This window comes from Protopterus annectens, chromosome 1.part0 (genome assembly GCF_019279795.1).
Source record: "Protopterus annectens isolate FY-2018-M chromosome 1.part0, PAN1.0, whole genome shotgun sequence".
Lineage (NCBI taxonomy): Eukaryota > Metazoa > Chordata > Ceratodontiformes > Protopteridae > Protopterus > Protopterus annectens.
The window spans coordinates 1387480078-1387503607 of record NC_056725.1 but is presented as its reverse complement, the minus strand read 5'-3'; the positions used below and the strand labels follow the sequence as shown (position 1 = coordinate 1387503607).

The window sequence follows — 23530 nt, the reverse complement described above, 5'->3', positions numbered from 1 at the left end:
ACAAATCTAATGCAATAAAGCAGGCAGTCTTCACTTCAAACAGTAAAACCAGTCTCTCATGTAAGGACAAAACACTCAAAGCATAAAATGAAGGTATTTATTCAAAGTGATTAAGAATGACAAGCGCTTTCACCCGACTGGGCTTCTTCAAGCCAATACAAAACTAAAAATTTAAAAAACTATTCATACCCTATAAAGCTGACATCATATCCTGTATCATTAAAAGGCAATCGGCGATTAAATGTCAATTAGTGCTTAACCATTACATAGGCGCTCAATAGCAACATAATATATATATATATATATATATATTTATATATATCATTTAAAACCTCTGTCACGTTAAGAACATGACTAAATTCAATGTACGAAACAATATTGTTAAAAATTAAAAAATAAAAAATCTTACATCTCACAATATAAAAAACAAAACATCTAACATATGCACATATATTAAACATTCTATTGGACTTTTATTCTCCTACTTTTCAGCATAGGTCTAATAGGTACTCTTATCGTTCAGGCCAGGCTCCCTATCTGCCCTCAGCCTGACGATCCATTTAGTTTCATTTTGTTCAGTGAAATTAACCACATCACCTCTTCTAATAGAAGGTGTATTCACTTGTATAACAAGAAACTTAAATTTATGCTGTGCAGATGTTTCCATAACATGCTTGGAGAGTGCATTCTTATTTGATCTAATACGGATATTATACATGTGCTCCCTAATCCTATCTCTGAGCCTTCTATCTGTCTTGTCCCACATAAAAAGCTGGGCAAGACGTGCAGGAGGCCAAATAGACTATATGCTCAGTATTACAATTGGCTACAGCATAAAAATGGAAATACTGTTGACTCACAGGATGTAAAAAAGTAGCCATAATACTGTCGATCATACAACAAAAATTGCAATTCCTGCAAGGTCTAGTAACCGGTGTAAGTTTTTGGATATCATTATAATGTCTACTGGGGTAACACAGAATCCTATGAAGATTCATGCGATTCTTATAAACAAACCTAGGTTTGTCACCCACAATATCACGAATTGCTGGATCAACAGTAAGAATATATATCAGTACTTAAAATAAATACTTCTAATCTCATTAACATCCTGTGTATAATAGATAGAAACCCTGGCATCTTCCTTATATTTCATTACGCTATCTAAAACGTCATAATTCTTTCTTCTATATCATCCCTATTCATAAAATATGGGGCAGCCCGATCCTTCCTGAGTGTGTCATCTCCCATAAAACCCTCTCTAATTTCATCTGGGCTATTAGCTCTATCAACTAATTGATCATAGAGGTCAGTCAACTCTTTAAAAAAAAAAAAAAAAAATCTCAGTGGGATTAAGGTGAGAAGCCGCATCGCCTGTCCTCTCACTATATTCCTAAAAATAAACTTGGGGTGCATACTGCTCCTATGTAATAAGGAGTTCCTATAACAAGACTTCCGATAGACCCCCCCCCCCCCGTGTTCAGTAAACCACTTGAAAGTCTCTCAATAAGTACATCTAAATATGAAACTGAAGTTAATGATGCACTCATCGTGAATTTTAAATATGGTACCAAGTTAATCTGTCCTAAAAAATTATACAAATCCTCTTCATCTGCCGTCCACACCAAAAAAAGATCATCTACAAAGCGCACGTAAAATTTAACATATTTCTTAAAACTATCCAACTCAAACTATACCTCTCCCAATCTGCCATTACTAAATTGGCGTAGCTATTGGCACACAGTGCCCATAGCTACGCCATCTTTCTGGATATAAATATTATTATTAAAGTAAAGATATTGTGGGTCAATACAATGTTTAATAAACTACATAGAGCATCTATAAAAGTTCTAGCATAATTAGGGTCTGCTTCCAGACACCTACATACACATTCAATACTTTCATAATTCGGCATCATAGTAAGTAAGGATTGAACGTCCAAAGTAACTAACCAGTAAGGTAAATCTATGGGTAGGGTTGTCATACTTTCATATAACATCAAAAGGAATTGTTTAGTATCCTTTAAAATATACCCATATGTATTAACAACTGGTCTGTCTACTCTCCAAATATAGACACACAGGTTCTTTATCTCAATCATATCTTTTGTTGGTGCATCTTGCTTTCATTAGCCTGTTAAAGCCTTCTTTGCTGATATCATTAGAGGATTAACATTGCAGTTTCTCACATATCCAGCAAAGCTGCATCTCCTTTACTTAGGAAATGGTTCAGTTTAGAAATTTTTAAGTTGGTTTGGTCACTTATCGTCACATTAATTCTGGAGTTCAATTCTGTAACCATTCAGAAGCTCCTAGTCCCAAAAATATTGCATCTGCTTGTATGTTATGTATCCCCAACAAAAATGGGCAGCAGAAGGAAACATCCCTGCTAGCGTTGAAGGTGTGTAAGAATACTTAAAAGCATTGCTAACCAACCAATCTGAATTTCCTGGGCCTAGGAGCATATCCAGGAGTAGAAATTACCCCTGTCCATTTTTTTTGTCGTCTGTATTCAAACTCCTCTGACATAATTTAAATGTGTTTTGTTTCCTATCACTCATCAAATTTTATACACTTGACTAAGCACCCCTTTCTTGACTTGGAGTGCATTCTAGTTCACATTAGCCAGGTAATCCACAGGGACCAATCTTCCTTTCACCAAAAAGTTTCATTTCTTTAAGAACTGTAATCAGCTGCCCATACAACTCTCTAAGGCACCTCGGTCCTCCCTCCCATAGTTCATAGACTGCTCCCAACTCTGAGACTTTACTGCATTCATCTGTTCCCAATATGTTAAATCTTGGCGGTGTTTTAATTTCCTGTTCAGGTCCATCCCAAGTGGTCCCCAGTGCCTGCATATGCATATTGGTGATACTTCCTCCCTATTTCCTTCTGTTTTTTTTTTTTAACATATTTTTTAACTTGACATGGGTACACGTTTAGTTATAAAAAAAAGTAAACAATTACGTAAATGTTTCCTTTTCCTGCATTATACATATGTAGTTACTTTAACAATTATTATTCAATGTAACATTACATAGATCACTCCTAAAAAAATACATTATTCTACATGTATTTTTCACACAGATTCCATTTTTTCTAATTCGTTTGCTCCTTCCCTTTTCTAAAGATCCCACCTGTCATTTTACATTCTTTACAACATTTAATAATTCTGTTATTGTTGGTTTAATTTTTGATTTCCATTTTCTAGTATTTGCTTTATTTGGTAGCCAGCAATTCAGTTTCTATATCCCAGCTGAAAAGAATCATCTCATTTACAATAATTTGCTCCCCCAATATTTCTGACAAAGTACTCTGCAGGGAATTACAAAAATCTTCCAACTCATTGCATTCCTAAAAAATGTGTTTGCCTACCCCTCTCTTTCCCATCACACCTCCAGGAATTTCTGTCAGTCTTTGAAAAAAGTCTCTGAAGTTTACTTGGTGTATAAAAGTCCCTATGCAAACACTCGGATACAGAAATACTGAATATCTAAACTTTAATTGTTGCATATCCTTCCAGTGTGTGTTTGTATATTGCCTTTCCATTCTCGTTTTCCAGTTTTCTGTCACCTCTACTGATTGATTCTTACGGTTATCGTGCATTATTGTATATGCCTACTAATTATTTCTTTTTAACCTGTGGTTTCTGTTCTCGACTCCGCTATGACCTCGGCTAGAGTAGTCTTTCAGATAACTCACCCATCCCTTTCTGTTCTCTTTATGCTCTCATCAGTCCCTGGTAGGCAAGGCAGTCTCCAACCTGCAGTCCAGACTTGTACTTGGCCTTATCCCATTCTGCGACTTTTCTGTCCCCAGTAATTAGTTTCTTTAATAGTTATCCTCGTGTAACTCCCAGCTCCTTGCTGCCTGTTTGTCACGGCCCTTGCTGCAATCATCCCTATTTGTAAATTCTCTTTTCTCCATTTTCATTTTGGCTTGGCTCTCAAACTGCTTTTTGCTGTTTCATAAATAAACAAAACCCAACAAACAATTTACTGATGAGTGCCTTTGTTCAAAACAATATGAGAACTTCATCGTATAAAAAACCCTTCCAAACAGCCATTTAAATTGAAAATAAAGTAGCTCCATCTAGTGAAACAATACAACCACTACAACACCAATAATACACTTAAAAGCGAAATTACATTATTATTATTATTATTATTATTATTATTAAACTTATTACAACCAAATAATTCCTCATAAAACTTATAAAATCATATTTCTGAGAACCAATAAACTATTATTTGTTGTCTTCCCATTTAAACCAGGTTTGTTAGTTACAGACAGGTTTGTTTGTGTCTTTTCCGGTACAGCGAAGTCCTGTCCGCTGATTGGCAGTAGAGTTTTACGTGCTGGCTAACCTTCACATTCACACGACACACAGAAGATGCTCTGAGAACTGTGCACCACCAGTTGCAGACACTTTTGGGCTTCTAAATGAACTCCCCAGTTGTCTCCCCTCTCAAAAACCGCAACCTTCTCCAGAAGAAAAAATGTAAACTGCTTAAAGGCTGCAAAGTTAGTGTTTATAAAGTGCATTTGTCATGTCGCCCACGGAAATAGCATAAAAATGCTGATGGTATCCTTTTTCTCAGGGCTATCTCCATTTTACCCACATAAAAAGCTGGGCAAGTTGGACAATGAGCCAGATATACTACCCATTTTGTATTACAATTAAATTTACCATTAGGGGACAGGCCTCTAGGGATATGTTCCAGTATCAGATTAGCCCCTTCCCCAGATATACTTACATTGCTGGCAACACCCACATTTCATCATTCCCTTATTCGCTACCAAGGAATTCGGGAAGATATTTTGAGACCTCTTAAAATACTTGAAATTATTTTTATTTGTATTTTTATACATTGCTAACTTTTTTTTTTTTTTTTTTTACCAAAAATCCCTTCCCATTTTAGGGGATCAGTGACAGTTTTCCAAATTTTCTCTAAAATGGCTTTTGTATTTCTCATGGCAACATCATATTCGCATACCATGGCCCTACAAAATGCATCTGATTTTTTTTTTTTTATTATTATTATTAATAGGACCATTGTCAACAGCTCTATCAGTCTCAACCCTCATCAAAATAGGCCGACCCACATATTCCTACCAATAGTTACTTCCTGCTCAAAAACCCTAACCATGCTAGATGGATAAGCTCTCTCCCATAACATTGCAATTACTAATCTGGAAGCTGTAATCATCTGTCCTGCAAGGACATATATCTTTTACCAATGGGGATGGAAACTGTTGGAGTGCAACAGACTGTTAGAATGAGTTGATTTTTAGGATATGGTGGATGAAAAACAATCGCTCATACTATTTTTATAAATGGTAACATCCAAGAAGTTATTTTCCCTAACATCAAAATTAGCTGAAAAAGTAAAAATGAATAAAATTAGCTATAAAAATTAAGTAGTGTTATAAATATCTTCTTCTTTCGGCTTTTCCCGGTTAGGGGTCGCCACAGCGGATCACCTGTCCGCTTATGATTGGCAGTGGAGTTTTACGGTGTTGAGTTGCCAGCCTCTGCACCCAACCTTCCACAGAAGGCACACACATGCACACACTCACACCTAGGGCCAATTTATTGTGTCCACTCCACCTACAGCATGTCTTTGGGATGTGGGAGAGCACCGGAGGAAACCCACGCGACCACAGGGAGGACATGCAGACTCTGCATAGAAGGCACCCCAGCCGAGGATCAAACCGGAGAACCTCTTGCTGTGAAGCGGCAACGCTAACCGTTGCACCACCGCAGCCGCCCCTAAGTAGTGTTATAAATATAATAAACAAATTTAACAAACTTTTAATGTTTCCATACCATAAAATAAAAATGTCATCCAATTAAAGCAAATAGTTTCACATAGTCAAAATCAGAAACAAAAACATACACTTTTTCCCCAACACCATAAAACAGTATTGGCAAAATTGGCGGCAACTGCTGCCCCCATCACTACCCCAGTAATCTGTCTGTAATGTTCATGTTCAAACAATACATAATTATTGGAGAGAAATAAATACATACATTCCAGATGTAAACTAGTATCATCACGAGGCAAACAAATACCCTCAATCAATGCATCACCAAACCGTTCTAAATCTGTTGTATGTGGAATAACTAGAAACAAGTCATGAATATCTGTAGTTACAAATATTAGATTATTATCAAGTGGAATCTGCTTGTGATTTTAAAAAATGCCATGCATCTTTTAAAACCTATATCTTGTCAATGAAGAAGTGCTTCAGTTTAAAATCAACAAATTTAGCAAGTGGTTCTGTCTTAGAGCCACCCACCACTACAATTGGATGCAAGGGTGGATCAATAACAGACTTGTGCTCCTTTGCTTCAAGACTGCAGAGAGCACCCCAGGCCTACAAAGATACAATGCCTTTCACACATTCAGACCCCAAAACAAGTGTGTGAGAACCAAAGGTGGAGGTGTTTCTATCTTTATTGAATCCAAATACACCTTGAAAATGATAAAACAGTACAACTATCTTGAGCTACTCTAGGTACAAATAACTATAGGTAAAATACTCTACCACATCATTGCTATCTACAGGTCCCCCACCATGAACCAGGGGAAGCACACCACCTACCTGGACTTGTTACAGTCACTCTGTATACAGCCAAACAAGTTGGTAATAGGAGATTTCAACTATTCTGTTGGGCGAATTACACAAGTGAAGACATGATCAGTCTGAAGTTCTTGGACTTTAGTTCAGATGCCCTAGAACAGTTGGTCTGCACCACCACAAGGGGCTCAAATGTCAGACATAGTGCTCACCAACATGGGGGGGCGGGGGTCACTGCACTGAAGGAAGGATCAGACCTGATCCCCACACAGGAGCCTACCAAGCAATTGTATAAAAAGTATCAAAGCCCCTGCTAACACAGCCAGAAATAACTCCTATACAAAAGGAGAACATAAATGCCATATGTAGCCACTTAAACAAATTTATTGATCCGGCTCTACCTGAGAGGACCAAAACCAGGTCATCTGAAAAAACAAGCCACCCTGGTGAACTGTAAATATAAATATGTTATATAACAAAAAAAAAAAAAAAACAGATATCTAAGAACAACAGGGAACTTAACAGAGAAATAATACCCTCCACAGCCTGAACAAGCAAATCAGATACTTTGTAAAGTCCTCTAAATCTAGTTATGAGACTAAATTGACATTCCTAGCTAAAGACAATCATAAGGCATTCTTTAGCTATGTCTGAAACCTAAAAGGAATGCCCAGCTGTGTGTTGAACTTATACTGGACAGTACCACTCACTCTGACCCTGAGGAAATTACCAACCCTGTTAGTTGACAGATTTTAGTATACAAGAGTCAAAGATGTCCAGTAGGCTGAAGTTGTCCAAATATAGATACTTTAATAAAATACGTTAAAATTAGGTAAGTGCTTTTGCAATGTCTGCTTCTTCAGACCATAAAATACACATTCAAGCAAACCATTTAAAAACAACGATTTTGACAAGTCATAATGAAAATATTAGTCATGTGATATCAGTGATTCAGACTTCTTCTTTTTAAAGCAGGTTTTAAAGAGATATCACTGTTTAGCCCTGGAGACACATCTGCTCTAAAATCTAGGATCCATTTCAGCTCCAAAAATTTATTTTCATTCATGTAGATTTATTTGGTCGACTACCTCTATTCATCCTAGGACCTTTAAAGACATCGGTTTACATTTTTATGCGGACTGTAACCATGGTAATCTAGTTTATATGGCACATTGCATAGCATGTGAAATGTTTTACATAGGAAAGACAAATCATGCATTTAGGGATCATATACTGGAGCATGTTGATATAAGGAATGGAAAACTTACTAATGCACTAGCTTAAGCATGTGTTAGATTTTGATGACACTCACAAATTTAAGTTTTTGGCCTTGCAGCAATTTAATACTAACATCAAAGAAGGTGGTGATAGTAATGAAACCTGAATTTTTGGAGCTGAAATGGATCCTAGATATTAGAACAGATGAGTCTCCAGGGCTAAACAGTGCTATCTCTCTAAAACCTGCTTTAAAAAGAAGAGGTCTGAATCACTAATTATATCACATGACTAGTACTTTCATTATGATTGGCCAAATGGTTGTTTTTAAATGGTTTGTTTGAATGTGTATTTTATGGTTTGAAGAAGCAAACACATTGCAAAAGTGCTTACCTGATTTTATTTATTTTATTGAAGTATTTATATTTGGACAACTTCAGCCTACTGGACATATTTAACTCTTGTGTACTATATTATTTTTGGATTTGTCCTGATACACTCCGTTTTATAATTAAGTTGACAGTTTTAGCAATAACTTCACCCCCCTGTCCCCACCACCCATACCCAAAAGCACTGCTGACATCAGTCCTTTACAGAGTATCTCCAAAGAACAGGTCATACAAGCGCTGTCCAAGACCAAAAACAGAGCTTCTATGGGACCAGATAACATCTCAGGCTGCATACTAAATCTAATACAAGACCTAGTGGAACTACTTGGCACTCTTTAACCATAGCCTGAGCAATGGCTTTGTTCTGGCAGTGTGGAGACCAGCAGTAGTAATCCCCTTGCACAAAGGGGGTCCATCAACTGACACTGGGAATTATCGGCCCATAGGCCTAACCAGCTTTATCTGCAAGGCCATGGAAATAATCATTGTGGACCTAATCAACAAGGACACAGGTGATCTTCAAACTTTTGACCTAACCAAGTTTGTTTTGTGAGGGGTAAATCTTGCTTATTAAACCTGGTGGACTTCTTTGAGAATATCACCAAAGAATGGTTGAGAGCAAAACAGTACTTATTGCCTATCTTGATTTAGCCATGGGTTTTGAGACAATTCCTCACTCAGGAATTTTTGAGAAACTCCCAGCTAGGGATTAACCCATAAGTCTCTAGATGGATAGCCAGTTTGGCTCACCGACAGAATGCACACTGTCAAAGTTGGTGAGTCCAACTCCACCAGTAGACCAGTTACCAATGGGGTGACACAAGGATCTGTGCAGGGCTGTCTACTGTTTGGAATCTATTGTCTGAATTCCAGACAAAAGTAGATGGCCTGTGACTTTCCAAGTTTGCAGATGACTGTAAACTGGGCCTAATCATAGAGTCCCCCAACGATGTAAACATATTACAGAAGGGACTGACAGTGACAAATTATTGTTGCCAAAGTCATGGACTAAAATTAAACACAAAAAATGCCTCATTATCCCCTTTGGCAAAGTAGCCCCTGCTAATTATGATATAGATAAGCACCCCTGTAAGTTCTAACCTGGTGGTGCGAGACTTGAGAACAGAGGTTGATAGCAATCTAAACGTTGTTCATCATGTGTCCATAGTGGTAAGAAAAGCCTTCTCCGTTGCACATTTCATAAATAGCATTGCATCCAAGATTAAGGAGGTTATACCTACACTGTACTTGACCCTTATCAGACCACTAATTGAGTACAGTGCTCTCTTCTGTATGTACCTCACCAGACACCTGCAGCAATTGGAGAAACCATGGAGGTTTCTAACCAAGAGAATCCAGGGCATCCAAAGCATGGCATAACTGAAAAGACTGAAAGACCTGTCACTGTACTGTGTATCATACAATCTGCTGAGAGGCAGCCTGTGCCTGGCCAGCAGAGCAGTCTCTGGTCCTGCCATAACATAAATGCACATCTGCAAATGAAATGAGACAAGAGTCACTAGCTTCAGGGATCTCAACCAAGCCTGTGACATTAAAACAACATGTTACAGAGACAAATGCATCTCCCAGAGATTGCTGCTGCTCTGGAACTAGCTCCCACTTCACGTGAAGCAGCACTCCTCAATGATCCTATTTAAGCAGAACTTTGTCTATTAGATGGGTGACTGTAAATTCAGTCCAGGGGTGGCATCTGTGTCCCTCATGGACAGGGGCATTCATTGCTGGTCATACAATCACTCTGCTAACAATGACCATCTAAACTATGGTCAATTAGGGTACACAGGTTTTTACAAGTTTAGGCTTGTAAAGACCCTGATGCCATTAGCCTAGTAACCGCCTATGAACCAAAGATTCTAGGGAACTTATGAAGTCATATAAATAGTCATCATCCCTACCATTTAACAATAATCCATACAACCATAAATCAGTTTTTAAATAAGCAATGTTAATCTCATTCCTTGTTGCTGAAATAAAAAATTGTCCATTGTGTAAGTAGTCCAACATCTTTTGAGTGTATAAAAAAATTGTCTATTAGCGCTAGTCCTCCCTATTTATCAAGTTTCATCACCTTAATTTATTACTCAAATCAAACATCAAGGTTTTTTTTCCTTGTGAATTTCTTTATACTGTTTTGAATGAAAGAGCTCATCAGTAAATTGTCTGTCTGTTGCTTCCTTTGGTTGCTTTATTTGTATCTACTTCTTAGATATAATATTCTGTATGATTATCATTCTTCTTAAGGGCCTGCATCCAAAATTCAATGCACTCATTTGATAATCACCTACTCTGTTTCAACTTCATTTTTTTCCACTTTGATTTGTAGTTCTTTGCCTGTATTACATACATGAGCCTTAACTGTGTAGCTTTAAAGTATCCCATCAAATCTGTTAATCTTAAACCGGCTTGTTCTTTGGGGGAAAATAAATTATCCTACTTAATGTTTTCTTCTGTTTTTCAATTTCGCCACCCAGGTCTTTCCCCCTTAAAATCCCCATTATCATTTTTGAATTCCCACCTATTTATCTGTTTCTCTTTCAGTTTAACATTGTATCCAGCCCCTGTAACATTCTGATCTTCCACAATATTACATCTTTCCAAGCATCCTTAAAGTTCATTTTTGACCAGCTAAAAACACTTTTGCCTTGGCTGCCATTGTGTACAATTCAAAATCAGGGAATGCCATCCACCAAGGAGCACTGCTACTTTTAGAAACTTCAAATGACCCTTGGTTTTGCACTCCCAAATGAAATCTGTAGCCTGCTCCCCAATAGTCTGCACATTTATCTAAGATGTTCGTATAGTTTCTGATGATTGCTGCTAGAGAGCTAGTCAACTTTTCTGTTTTGGTAAACTTGACCCACATATCCAAATTTAAGTTGAGATGTTGTGCACCTACCAGATGCCTCTGTTGCATAGCAGAATCTGAGGTGTATTTCCATACATTGTCAGATACTTTGCCCCTTTTCCTTGAGGTCTTTATGCCATTTACATTCCAGTAAAATCAATAAAATTAACTGTATCTCTCCATTGAGCATCAATATTTCATCAAACTTCTGAAAAATGACATAAGTAAATCCTCCCCCAGGTCTGTCTTGGGAGAAACCACCCCCCACCTTCCTGTCATGCATTTTTATCCTAGAATATCTAGGATTGTATGTCATTGTTTCAGAATGCTGAGACCAGTTCTGACTCCTGATCATAAATAACTTTACTTTATAAGTGCTGGGCTTGTATATTTATGTAGCCTTCTAATACCAGACTGGAAACAAAACATCCATACATAACTGATATTATGTCTTCAAGAATTCAGTTCCTTACAACATTTGCCTATGCAAGTAAAGCTTTTTACTTGCATCCTTTTTTTTTTTTTTTTTTTTACGTGCTTTCACTTGAGAGCCAAAAACTTCTGAACTGGTATGGGGCCAAGACATCTGCATTAAGCTATATACCTGAGCCAGTAAGGGACTTCTTTTGGCGTCTACCCTCCCCAGGACTTTGCCCTGTCTCCTTTACCGGCCAATTGGCCATTCCTTTCAGGGAAAGCATGATCTGAGTGTTCCTAGATTAGGTAAGGGCCCTATGGCCCTTTCATTCCTTCCCAGGAACCCCAGTCTGCCCTCTGTTTCTGTTAAGAGTCTTGGCTGTAGGGAGTGAGCCAACTTGTTTTCCTGGAGAACTGCATATGTGTCCTTCTGGGAGCACCCCATTGTCCCTCTCAGTGGCTCCTCCAAATCCACAGTTGTTACCCCCTGAGGGGAAATGTGCCTCCACATACTATTTTCCCCTCGGTTACTTACTGTGAGGGCATAGAGTAGCTCGAGTACAGCCAGTTTGGAACTCCACTATGTGAACACCTAGTGCTTCCTCTGTGTGTTATCCATGCAGTGAACCAGTGACCTCCCGGGAATGGTGAGTGCCAGCAGGGAGCACTCTCTCCCATTCTGTCCAATCTGCTGTTGTAGGCACCCAAACTGATAGAAGATCTCAGATTGTCTGCAGTGTAGTCAGGAATTTTTATCTCTATACACAGTTGAGCTAAACCAGTAAGATATTTAAATATTTTGTCACTCAAAGGATTAGCTGCCACAGTGTGCTTCCTATTCCCGTTTCTGTACATTATATACCAACCCTGAGTGTAGAACACTTTCCTCCATATAGTTTACTGCAAGTACATTATTTTTCAACTCATCCTTTTAAAGTAACAATTCATACTTAACACTTTGCCTTTTACATTTCTTAAGTTTGGCTAGTTTTCTTTAGTCATTTACTCAGGACTCATGTTTTACTAAGTGATCTTATCTGCCAGCCAGGTGCCCTCCGTCTGCAATCATTCATGGCTAATTCCAGCTCAGAGTGCCTTAAAGCAGTTTGAACCTCAGCAGCTTCTCCTTTATTTTAAACACAAAATTGCTATCACCTTTTTAAGTCTTTCACAGGTATAACAAGACCTTCATGCCAGCAGCCATATCATGACTTGTCTAATTCAGAATGTTTGTTGCTATAGTCATGATACCTATAATGTAGGCCCTTCAACCAGCTATGCGTAGTTATTCTTCATTCATCTAAAACAGCAGCTTTACCTTTCATATATGCTAATGCTGAAAATGACCACAAATGTAGAGAATTACACTTTGAACACATACCTGTTGCACTGTAGTCAGTTAGCAGTACAGTCCAGTCACGGTCTAAATTGTTTGTGTGAGCAAAGATCAGTTCCTGTAATTGTACATAATGATGCAATTTCTTTTCTGGATCTCCAGTTCCATCTACTGGATTATCCTCAAAGAGCCAATGCTGGTTTCCTTTGCAGCTCAGCTTTCAGCCCGTTGGTCCTACCTTACAGACAAGCACTGCTTTTTTTCTTTTCTTCCATCTTTCTGAAACATGGAAGGGACTCCATTCAGTCACCACATTAAAGTATTACATCTTGCCTACTCTTGAAGCTATTTGCCTAGAGAAACTCCATCTCCTGAAGTCAACTGCTTCACATTAAGTAAAGCATCTTCTGCGGTAAATAAGGTGGTCTGTCCTCATTACAGAAGAACTTTTGACTGTGCAGGGTGCACCATATGGAATCTGCATTTTTGGAAGTAACAGACTTTGCTAACAGGAAGAAAGTTTCTTTGGAAATGTCATGTTTACATCGTACTCTGCGTTCCTTTTTTTTAATTTTCCCAGGGGTCCAGATTGCAGCCAAGGTCTCAAAACTGACTAATATTGTGCATGATGTTCGGTCCCTTACGTGCTAGGGAATAAACAGTCTGTATGCCCTTTCAGTCTTTACTGGGGCACCTGCCCAGTATGCACTTTCTTCCAATTTGATCCTTCTTCCTATTCTGGGACCCCAGCAAATGTTAAATTGTTTCATCTTCTTGTCTTCTTCCTCATTTAGCTCGGTTTTCGGCAATTTCAGCATTTCTTTTGCTGCAGTAACACGTTTTTTAAACATCTTTAACATTCTCATCCATTACACATTAGTTACTACTAGCTGGTCAGAATAAGCTGTAATTGCAGTCTTCATTTTTGTCCGTTTTGTCTGATCTCTGCATATAATCCAACAAATTGGCATGAATTTTCTGTAGTTCCACTATTTTATGAAGTCGATTGTTTCTGTAGTATGACTGCATGTTATTTAGAAGATCAGCCACATCCCTACTTGCCAAGCAGTTGCCAGTGTTCCAGTCAACTGTTCAGTTGCATGTTCCTCTTGCTTTTCTTGCACAGCTGCTGATAAATGTTTATACTTTTTCCTTGATATGGTTGATCTTTCAAGAGATTTTGCATTCTTAATCACTGCATTTCATGTAATTAAACAATGTCTCTAAGTAAAACTCTCTAGCTGGAGGTCAGATCTAATCGGTCAGTGTGTTGCATGGTATCAACCAGCGGAAGTCAACACTATTAATCTTCAAGTTAAGACTTAATGTGAATATTCATATCAGGATAATCTAATATAATAATAAAAGTTAAATTCTTTTTTTATTGGGAGAGCACCTAGCAGTATATTATCAGAAGAGTTTCTGTGAGCTTCAAGAAGTGTAGGTTAAGGTAGAGAATCCCAGGTAATAAATATGACTGCACATAGAATCTTGAGGTTTTCAAGGAAATGACCTGAATATATTGAAGCTAAAACCACTAGCAGGTTTAGCCCCACCAGCCAAGAATCATGTTTTGAATATAAAGCTGCAAGCTTTTTGAATTGAAAGTAATACTTCTCAGGAAAAAAATAATATTTGCATGTGCAGACAGACAACTGTTTGAGATGCTGTTGTCTTCTTGGCTTTTGTGCCTAATAACATGCAGTGTGGTTTTTGAAGAGTTTATTAAAAAGTCAAGAAGCAAATGGAAGAGAGAGAAAAAAATTTAACAGCTCCATTGGCATAGTTTGATAAAGCTCTGACTACATTGTAGGTGATCCAAGTTCTTTTAGTGGCCCGGGAGCCTGTTGGAGCTGGGGAAGGGGGAGGAATGATGAAGCATATGCATGCTTACCTTTCCATACTCATCACATCAGTGGATCTGTGCCATTGCTTTCTGCAGTGAGTACTTTTTGTCTTGTTTTCCTTTTATCTAGATTGGCTTCTTCATCCTTTGTCTTTAAATGATTTTTTCTAGTTAAGTTGGACATGTGTAGTCTTTATTCTGTTGGGTTTGTGTTTTTATCCTTCAAGATGTGGTCACTCAGTGCATACAAATTAGTGAAGGTGGGTGAGGTGGATCATTTTAATATAGCAAATTTGTGCTGGCCAGAGATGTGCACACCCTCAGAGACAGGAGTTAGAGAAAATTCTGAATTGTGCCAAGGTGGGGATGCAGAAAAAGAAATAACAGCAGTTACGACTTGCAGAAGACTGCCTACCAGATCTTGCATGCTAAATGCATGTGTTTTTTGTTGAGTACACTTATTAAGATTATTTTAAGTGTTTTATGAAAGGGTTTCATGGTACTGTGTTTAATGTTTTATTATTTGGTGGTGGAGGGTGTTCAGCTTTATTATCCTAATAGAGTACATGACTGTGAAAACTGTGTAGGAGTAGAGCATTTATTATATTGCCAATAATGCATGAAGTAAAATCTCTGCTTCCATTTTTTTTTATTCTGTTGTCTGTGTTTTCTTTTGATCAGGTCACTTTCTCACCAGAAATTAAAACTTTACTGGACACCGAATCTCTTCAGGGCCGTTTACCTTCACTTATGCAAAGAATGCAAAAGTTGTGTAATTCCTATGTAAAGGAATGCAGTGTGCCATCCTGGATTGAGGGTTTGGATCAATTTACTGGTAAGAATTCTAAAAATGGTCTCCACTGACTGCAAACTCCACTCTTTTTAGCATGAGATTTTGAACATCAAGATGTAGTATCTTCAAGTATTTGTTCCTTATTGTAAGGAAAAGCCATAGTCACTCACTGGAATGGGGCAGCAGCATTCTTTTCATATTGCTGTGATTCATACCTTTCAACCTCTCAATGCAAAAAATCTGGATAAAGCCTGACAGAATGGGGGGACAAAGGCCCAAAAATAGGGACAGATTTTAAATATTGCTCTTCTAAACTTTGGAAGTTGCTAGAATAACAGGATTTGTCTTGGCATGCATTTTCTGAAGGATATGAATTCTGAAACACAAACGTATATCATTATTTTGTGACTTCCGTCCGTAGATCATCCCACTGATTTGGCAAAAAAATCACAAATTTTATGAGGAACAGATCAAAAATATGAGGTGAAAATCTAGACATTCTTCGAAAATCTGTACAGTTGAGAGGAAATGCTGTGATTATGTTGCAGACTTTGATAGCATTTACTATGCTTCCATCAGCCAGTTGCACTGAGCAAAAATATATGACTTTATTCCTTTGCTTGCTGTATGGTATTGTTTTGTAACTCTGTTGCATGTTAGGGCCCTTAATGAACAGCTTATGGTGCATAATATTAATATCTTGGAAACTGTACCTCAAGGAAGAGAAATTAGCAAGGCTTCTTGTTGAGATCTAGGCAAATGACTCCCACTAGAGCAAGGTCCTCATCCATACAGAAACTAATGATGTACCTCAGTATGAAATGGATTGTAGGGGTCTGGTTGTTCATAAAGTTATAGTTTTTCCCCCATATTGATCATGTTGTTGCCTGAAACTTATTAACTGTCTTTGGCTTCTACCAGCTCTGTGTAGAGGTGATTTTATTACCTAGAAAATTGATTTGGTTATGTGTGTGATGCAGTGTATTCTCATCAGATTGAGTTTGGCTTGTTCTTAATTATTCAACAGTTTAAACTATCATAACAGAAAATTAATACAGCACACAGCATATTCTGGTATTTTAAGATGGTATGTACTTTTCTACATTTTGTGATCTTTTGCTTTACCCATGAATTTTCCTTACACATGTCTTTTCTGTGATATATTGATATGATCCTCATCTTAACTTAACCCCATAAGTTTACATCCATGAAGAAATCTTTTCCAGTATAGTTAATTATTTTGTAGAGACTGACAAGGCTGTATTGCCAAGCTTTTCTCAATATTCTTAAATTTGTTTGAATAATTCTTTTATTACTTGATTTATCCTTCGCGTTTTGTGCTGGTAAATCTTTCATTGTGGTTTTTTGAAGGTGACAGAGATCAACTTTATTCACCCTCATATTTGTTATGTTCATTTTTCATTTGTGACTTGGTTTCTTTTGCTTATATTTCCTTTTAAACTCATTTATTGAGTTGTCACTTGTGACATAGGCAAACATATATTTATATAAAAGAAAACAAACTGTGTTAACATGTTCACAAAACATTACACATCACATAACGTGCTTTCATACAATTTTAATCGATCTTTATTATAAATTACTCAATTCCAACTTTCCCTTAAATCTCACTTCTCCTCCAAAACATTATTCTGCATATATTAACAAAATTTCCATTTTTTTTCTATACGCAGTTTGCTCCTACCCTTTGTAAAGATTCTACTTCCAGCTCTTTTATCTCTCTTACAGTATTCACGTCTTTAAATTCAGTTCCTTTACAATCTGATTTCCATTTTCTGGTAATTGCATTTTTTGGCAGCCACCAGAATTAAACTTAACGAAGCCTTACTATGTCAAGGTAATTCAAATCCTCTATCCCAGCTCAAAAAAATAATTTCCATAGTTATCCATTTGCTCACCCAATATTTCTGACATAGTATTCTGTAGGAAATTGGTTTGACAACTCATTACACTCCCAAAACATATGTTCCCAGTTACCCTCCCCATCACACCTTCAGCATATGCAGTCTACCTGAGGAAAAAATCCTTAGTCTGCTTGCCATATAAAAAGACCTATGCAAACACTTCCAAGCAAGACTCCTACATCTTATAGACCTTGTTGCATATTTGGGAGCATGCACAAGTCCCCCTCCCCATTGTTTCCTTATGAATTGCTTATCCAATATCTCTTCACAGTCTTTTCTAACCTCCTTTGAATGATTCCTGTAGTTACCGTACAATATGTTATATCTTCTACTAATTATCTCCATTTTTAACAGCAGCTTCTCTTCTGGATTCAACTAAAAACTATTATCAGAGCAGGCCTTTCATTTTGAATTCGCCTATCCCTTTCTTTTTGCCTATACTCTTTCAATCCCCTATAGGGAAGGCAGTCTTTAGCCTACATTGCAAATGTGTTCTTGCTTCTTCCCATTCTGTTACCTTTCCCTGTTCAGTTGTTTGCTCCCAATACCTTGGTTCTTTTGCCACTTTTCTCCAGTAAATTCTAACCCCCTTCTTGCCTATTCTCTGTACCCTTAATTTGCAGTCATCCATATTGGCAGAATCTTTTTTCCGTTCTCATGTTGGCTTAGTTCTTAGTATACTTTCTGCTCCTTCATGAATGCAAAACTCTGTGGCTGTTGTTGGTCTCTCTAAAGATCTGTATCAGAAATTTTACTTTGTCCTTAATTCTTGAACCCCCCCCCCCCACTTCATTATCATCCTTTCCACTTTTAATTATAGCTTTCTGCTTCTGTTTTATATATATATATATATATATATATATATATATGTATGAGCTTTGATTGCATAGGTCTAAAATATCGCTTAAAATCAGGTAATCCTAAACTACTTTGTTGTATTGGAAGAATCTGCTTATCCCAGTTGACCCTTGCACTCTTCCCCACTTAAAGTCCTTCAAGTCTATTAATTGCTGTTGGCAACTTCTCCCCGGTTGATACAAATGTGCCTGACCCACATATAAAACTAAAGGGTTTAAGAACATTTTTACTGCTTATATCTTACTATCTATATCCATAAACAAGAGCTTCCACTTTCTTAGTTTTTGTATTATCTTTTGTTTTGTCTATCTCCACATATCCTTTGTTGCCACAACAGAATCCTTTTTAAACCAAACTCCTAAATACATGTCCCCATAAATAATAGGTATTGCTGAACCAATTCACGAGTGGGTACATAGTTTACAGCTATAGGCTTTTGTTTTGTCTTCATTAATTTTATATTCCGAAAAAATTTGAAACCGTCTCAGAATGTTCCACAATTCTGAGATAGCCTTTTTTGGTTTTATCAGATACAAAATATTATCCTTTCTTGATTACTGTACCAATTATATCTTTGAATTTCTGAGCCATTTATTTTCTTTGCCTGTGTTCTAAATATAATGCAAATAAAGGGGAAAAAGACACCCCTCACTGGATCCTCAGTTCAGACACAACTTATCAGAGAGGAGCCCTCACACTTTTAATATTTCTGCCTCCAATCCCTCATATATCACCCTAATTAACCATATTATTGTATCAAGGAATGCAAATGTTTCCATTGCCCTACTCCTAAAATCCCATCTCACTCTGTCATATGCTTTCTCTGCATAAAAACCCACCAAGAGCAGCAGCATTTCCTTACATTCTGCTTTCCTCTGGACCGTTCTATTAATTTTGTCAAATGTTTGCCTCCCTTCCACAAAACCACATTGATCCACATGTATCAATTTTGTCAGCACCTTTGACGTTCTGTTCACTATTATAGACATAAATAATTAATTATGGTTTAACATTGAAATGGGCCTATATGCAACTGGATATGATGTTGTCTTTACCATCTTGAGATATTACGGCCACAACAGCTTTCTTTCAGGATGTTGGTACTTCCCTTCCTTTTAAAAATGCTGTTAATCAAAACCTTCCAAATCTTTCACTTTCTTTTCTCCTAGCTTCCATACTTCCACAGGAATCAAATTTATTCCTGGACACATTCTTGCAGATTGATTGATTGTCACCATTTTTATCTCATCATCTCCCATCTTAACTGTTAATTGTTGAGCCTCGTCTATCTCTAACCTTAGCATACTTGATTCTTCTAAAAATATTTCCATTTATACTTTTTCCTTGATTTCCACATTCTTTTGCTTTATGTAGATTTTCACAAAATGTCCAAAATATCTCTAATACTTCCACAGGATCTCTTGTTTTTTTGTGTTATAGGCTTTTGTGCTCTGGAGTTATTAAAAAACACTTTAACAGCAATCTTTATAAACTCATGCATATTATCCAAATACTCCCTTATTTTCTCTTTAGCCATCTGCATTTGTGCCCATCTCGCTTTTGGGTTACACATACCCACTGATGTTTGGCAAGTTGATCTCTTATACAGTTGTTTTTTGACCTCTTCATTTGAACCTAAGTCACATTTTACAGCACTTTTTAAGTGAAAGACCTGTAACACCCCCCCCCCATAACCTATTAACGTAAAATGAACACAGAAAAATGTTTACATCCTTAAATAATGAAGTTTAACCATCCTGATATGAACAATTGTCTCAAATCAACAGCTGTACACATAGGCATAACTTAACCTAACATTAAGGTTATGCATGCTAAGATGCATGTTACAGTCTGTGCTACTTAAACTAATTGCAGTCTGTTCTTGTCTTATCTTCATTCCACTCCCAGATGTAAAAAACAGCATAAATGCTTTAAGAAAACATTAACCTTTAGCCTTAACAAAGTGTTCTTGTTGCTTCCCCCTTAAGTAAACTTGTCTCCATGGAAACACAAGTACCAAATGTACAGCTCTGCAAAACTACTCAGCATACACTGAACATTTATTTGCCAAAGGAAAACTTTATATTAAGTATCCTCTTGTTTATTTGCTTACACAAAAAATTATTAGATTAAACCAGAGACATTAACTCATTCACTCCAACGGAGCTCAGGAGGGCAGACCATAAGCCTTTTGACAGAGTCAAATTATTATGTCCTCCCATTTCAAACAAATGTTCATATCTCTGGGACCACAGGGATTATGAAAAAAGTATAAATGGCAAACTCTTCAGCACAAACTATTTGTACAGCGGTAGTATTCTTTAGGTTGTAGGTCTTAAACCAAATTTTATAAGTGACAGTAAACACAGTAACTATCACATTTGTAATATTTTGTAAACGACTTACAATCTCAGCAACCATTCAAGTTGCACACATACTGTCAGCAGCATTTTATTGATCTAGCTGAGATCTTTTATATGAGCTAAGGAGTTCTTTTTGTGTTACTTGGCTGAGATTCTAGAAAAATATGAAAATTATATCTATATAAATTAATATAAAAACAGTTAATATCTATTTATCTGCACTATACAGAGGTTAAATATTAATGCAGTTGAGTTTGCCATTGTGTAAGCTTTGAGATGAAATCTTTTAAAACCTTGTTCATAGCATGGTTTTGGAATTATTGATGCAAATATGAAGAAATAATATTTGATGCTTAGAGGCATCAGTCAGAGTTTACTGCAGATGCACCTGGGAGGCGTCACTTGGATGTAATGAGTTAATCTAGACATTCACGTATGGAAAAGTAAGAGAGACCATATCAGCTCTATATGTATTGTAATCTGTTCATTTTTACAGCCCATTCCCCACCTCAACAGCACAAAATTACAACATATTAACTTAAACTAGCTTTTGTCCAGTCTTTCTTCTCCTTTCACATTGCAATGACTACAGTTGTTAAAACTAAAAAAAGAAGAAAAAAGACGTGTTTACTTTAGAATCTTTATCACATGTAATGATAACTGAAAATGCTTTACTATATAACATGCACTTTATATCATGAAATGTTGTATTCAAATACTGTTAAGGATAAAAATGCTGTCAAGAACAAAAAATGTTTTATCTACAGTTACATCCCTTCACTGTCCTTCCAAACATTATTGACATGAAGTGGAGCATATGCATTTCATTCCTCACTAAGTCAACAAAAGTCCAGTCTTTCTACTTTTTCTTGTAAAGCCATATTTCACAAATGTTGCTGATCGTCTTCATCTTCATCTCCCAACTCCAGACTCCTGTTCAAGTCCAAGGTACTCCTGATTCTTCTAGTCTGCTCTTGTGCTTTTTTTTCTGTCTCCCAGGCATTTTCCTTTGGAACATTGAAAAATGTTTCACTGACAAAGTCGTTCTATAAGCTTTATTATCAGATGAAAGAGAAGCAAAATCCACTTTTGTTTGATGGCTCACTTTTTCTTGGGCAGACTTTTGTATTTCCTCCTTAGTCAGTTTATCCTGCTGGAAAAAATATTCTGAAGACATCTTGGTACATCAGTTTGAACCTTATACTCTCCTGTCGACATTCCCCAGTTGCTGGGATAAATGCTTCTCTTCTGCCTGTTGTACAGTGAATAAACACTTTGCTGTCTTTAATTTGTAATACTTTATCCTTTTGCCACTGTTTTGTTAGGCTCAATTGTTTTTGCTGGTATGATTGCATCTTTACTAATGCAGGTCTTGGCTGCTTTCTCATGGCTAGATTTGGAACATACACATGATGATCCCTTTCAATTAATAAAAAAATAAATAAATCGTAACATTGTCTTGTTTTGGAAATAAAATTAATCTCCAAACATTTGCTCATGTTCTCCGAGCACTCATGGTATCTATCATATGTGAGGTTGTTAGTGTATTTTAGCCTCCCAGAGATGTCTTGAAGCAGTTTATTTCACATTTATAGAACTGTAGAAACCTATTAAGGCATAATAAATGCAGTAGAGGGACGTGTATGCTCTCCTTAAATTTGCCCATGTTAAGCCATACCTTTAGCCCACTGGGACATTCTGCCTTTGCCTGGAAGTGCTTCATTGAGAAGTTTCACCTCTTACTTTTTTCATTTCCAGGACATGATATATACTAGGCTTGTGTGAGCACGTGCTCTCAAGGAATCTCAAGAGGCTGACTTTGGGAGCATTTCTTGTAGCTGGTCAGGACAAGGGAATATGCAGCCATAGACATCACTTATAGGCATCAGATTTTCAGTAGTTGTACCTAGCAGATTCCCCTGACATGAGGAGAGGTAATAAAATGGATGTTGCTACCATGTGCGCATTATTTCTTAACCATAGTGTGACAGAGCCAAGTAGGTCCTTAGTAGCTCTACTGATTTTTCAAGCGTCTGTTTTGTTTCCCCTTTGTTTAGCTGAACATTTCTGATGTTCTTCGTGTTTCACTGTTGCAGTCATCGCATTTGGGTTATCTGCCTGCAGTTAGCCCTCAGCCGGCCTGAATACCAGAGTCTTGGGATTTCTGCATCTGATGCTGTTGCTTCTTCCATGACGTCAGGTGTATAAAACATGCAGCCGATGCCATTACATCAGTCTTTCTTGCTGTGCGGTGCCTGAAGCAGAAGCAGTTCGCAAGTGCCGGTTGGCCGCCTTCTGAAATTTTCATTTTTCAAGTTTCAGACCTGAAGTCATCTGAAAGATAAGTACCCCGTTGGGGATCCTTTTTTCTTGCTCTAACTGATGTCAGAAAAAATTAATAATTGTCTTGCCTGTGGAAAGCAAATACCTCACATAGATTTGCATTCTTAACTGCGTCACTTGTTTAGGCCCAGATCACGACATCCCTCTCTGTCGGTTTTGTGCTTTGTTCAATGCCCAACCTATTCGTCTGGCTATTTTTGTAGCTAAATTCTTTCGCCCTCGATCTCCGTACTCTGAAATGGCTTCGATAAGCCATCCGACTGCCGATCTTGCTAAAAAACGTAAGGATAAAGACAGAGACAGACCGCATAGGTCTAAAACTGCCGGCGATGCTGCTGTTAAGCTAGTCGCCAGTCCGCCGGTACTCAGTGAGGCACTTTCGGAGACCCTGATACCCTCTTCTAGAGATTTGCAGGCCTCTACTGAGACCTGTTTGGAGTCCGGTATGCCGCAAGATGCTTCTTTGACTATGGAACCTGTGGATGTCTCTATCTTGGATGGGTCTGGAGCCGCTGTGCAGGCAATAGCTTCTGAGGGTGTATTCATGCCTTCCGATTTTCATATTAAACTGACAACTTTGTTTCAGACCAAAAAT

At 37.4% G+C, this 23530-nt stretch overlaps 1 protein-coding gene across 1 annotated transcript in view; it reads left to right on the top strand.

Annotated features, from left to right (window-relative positions):
• Window positions 1–23530, top strand: part of MDN1 (midasin AAA ATPase 1) — a 3484183-nt gene that overhangs the window by 2562797 nt on the left and 897856 nt on the right. Inside the window, exon 74 of the mRNA XM_044071809.1 lies at window positions 15335–15488. Coding sequence (XP_043927744.1) covers window positions 15335–15488 — 154 coding nt within the window. The remainder of the gene's footprint in view (window positions 1–15334; window positions 15489–23530) is intronic.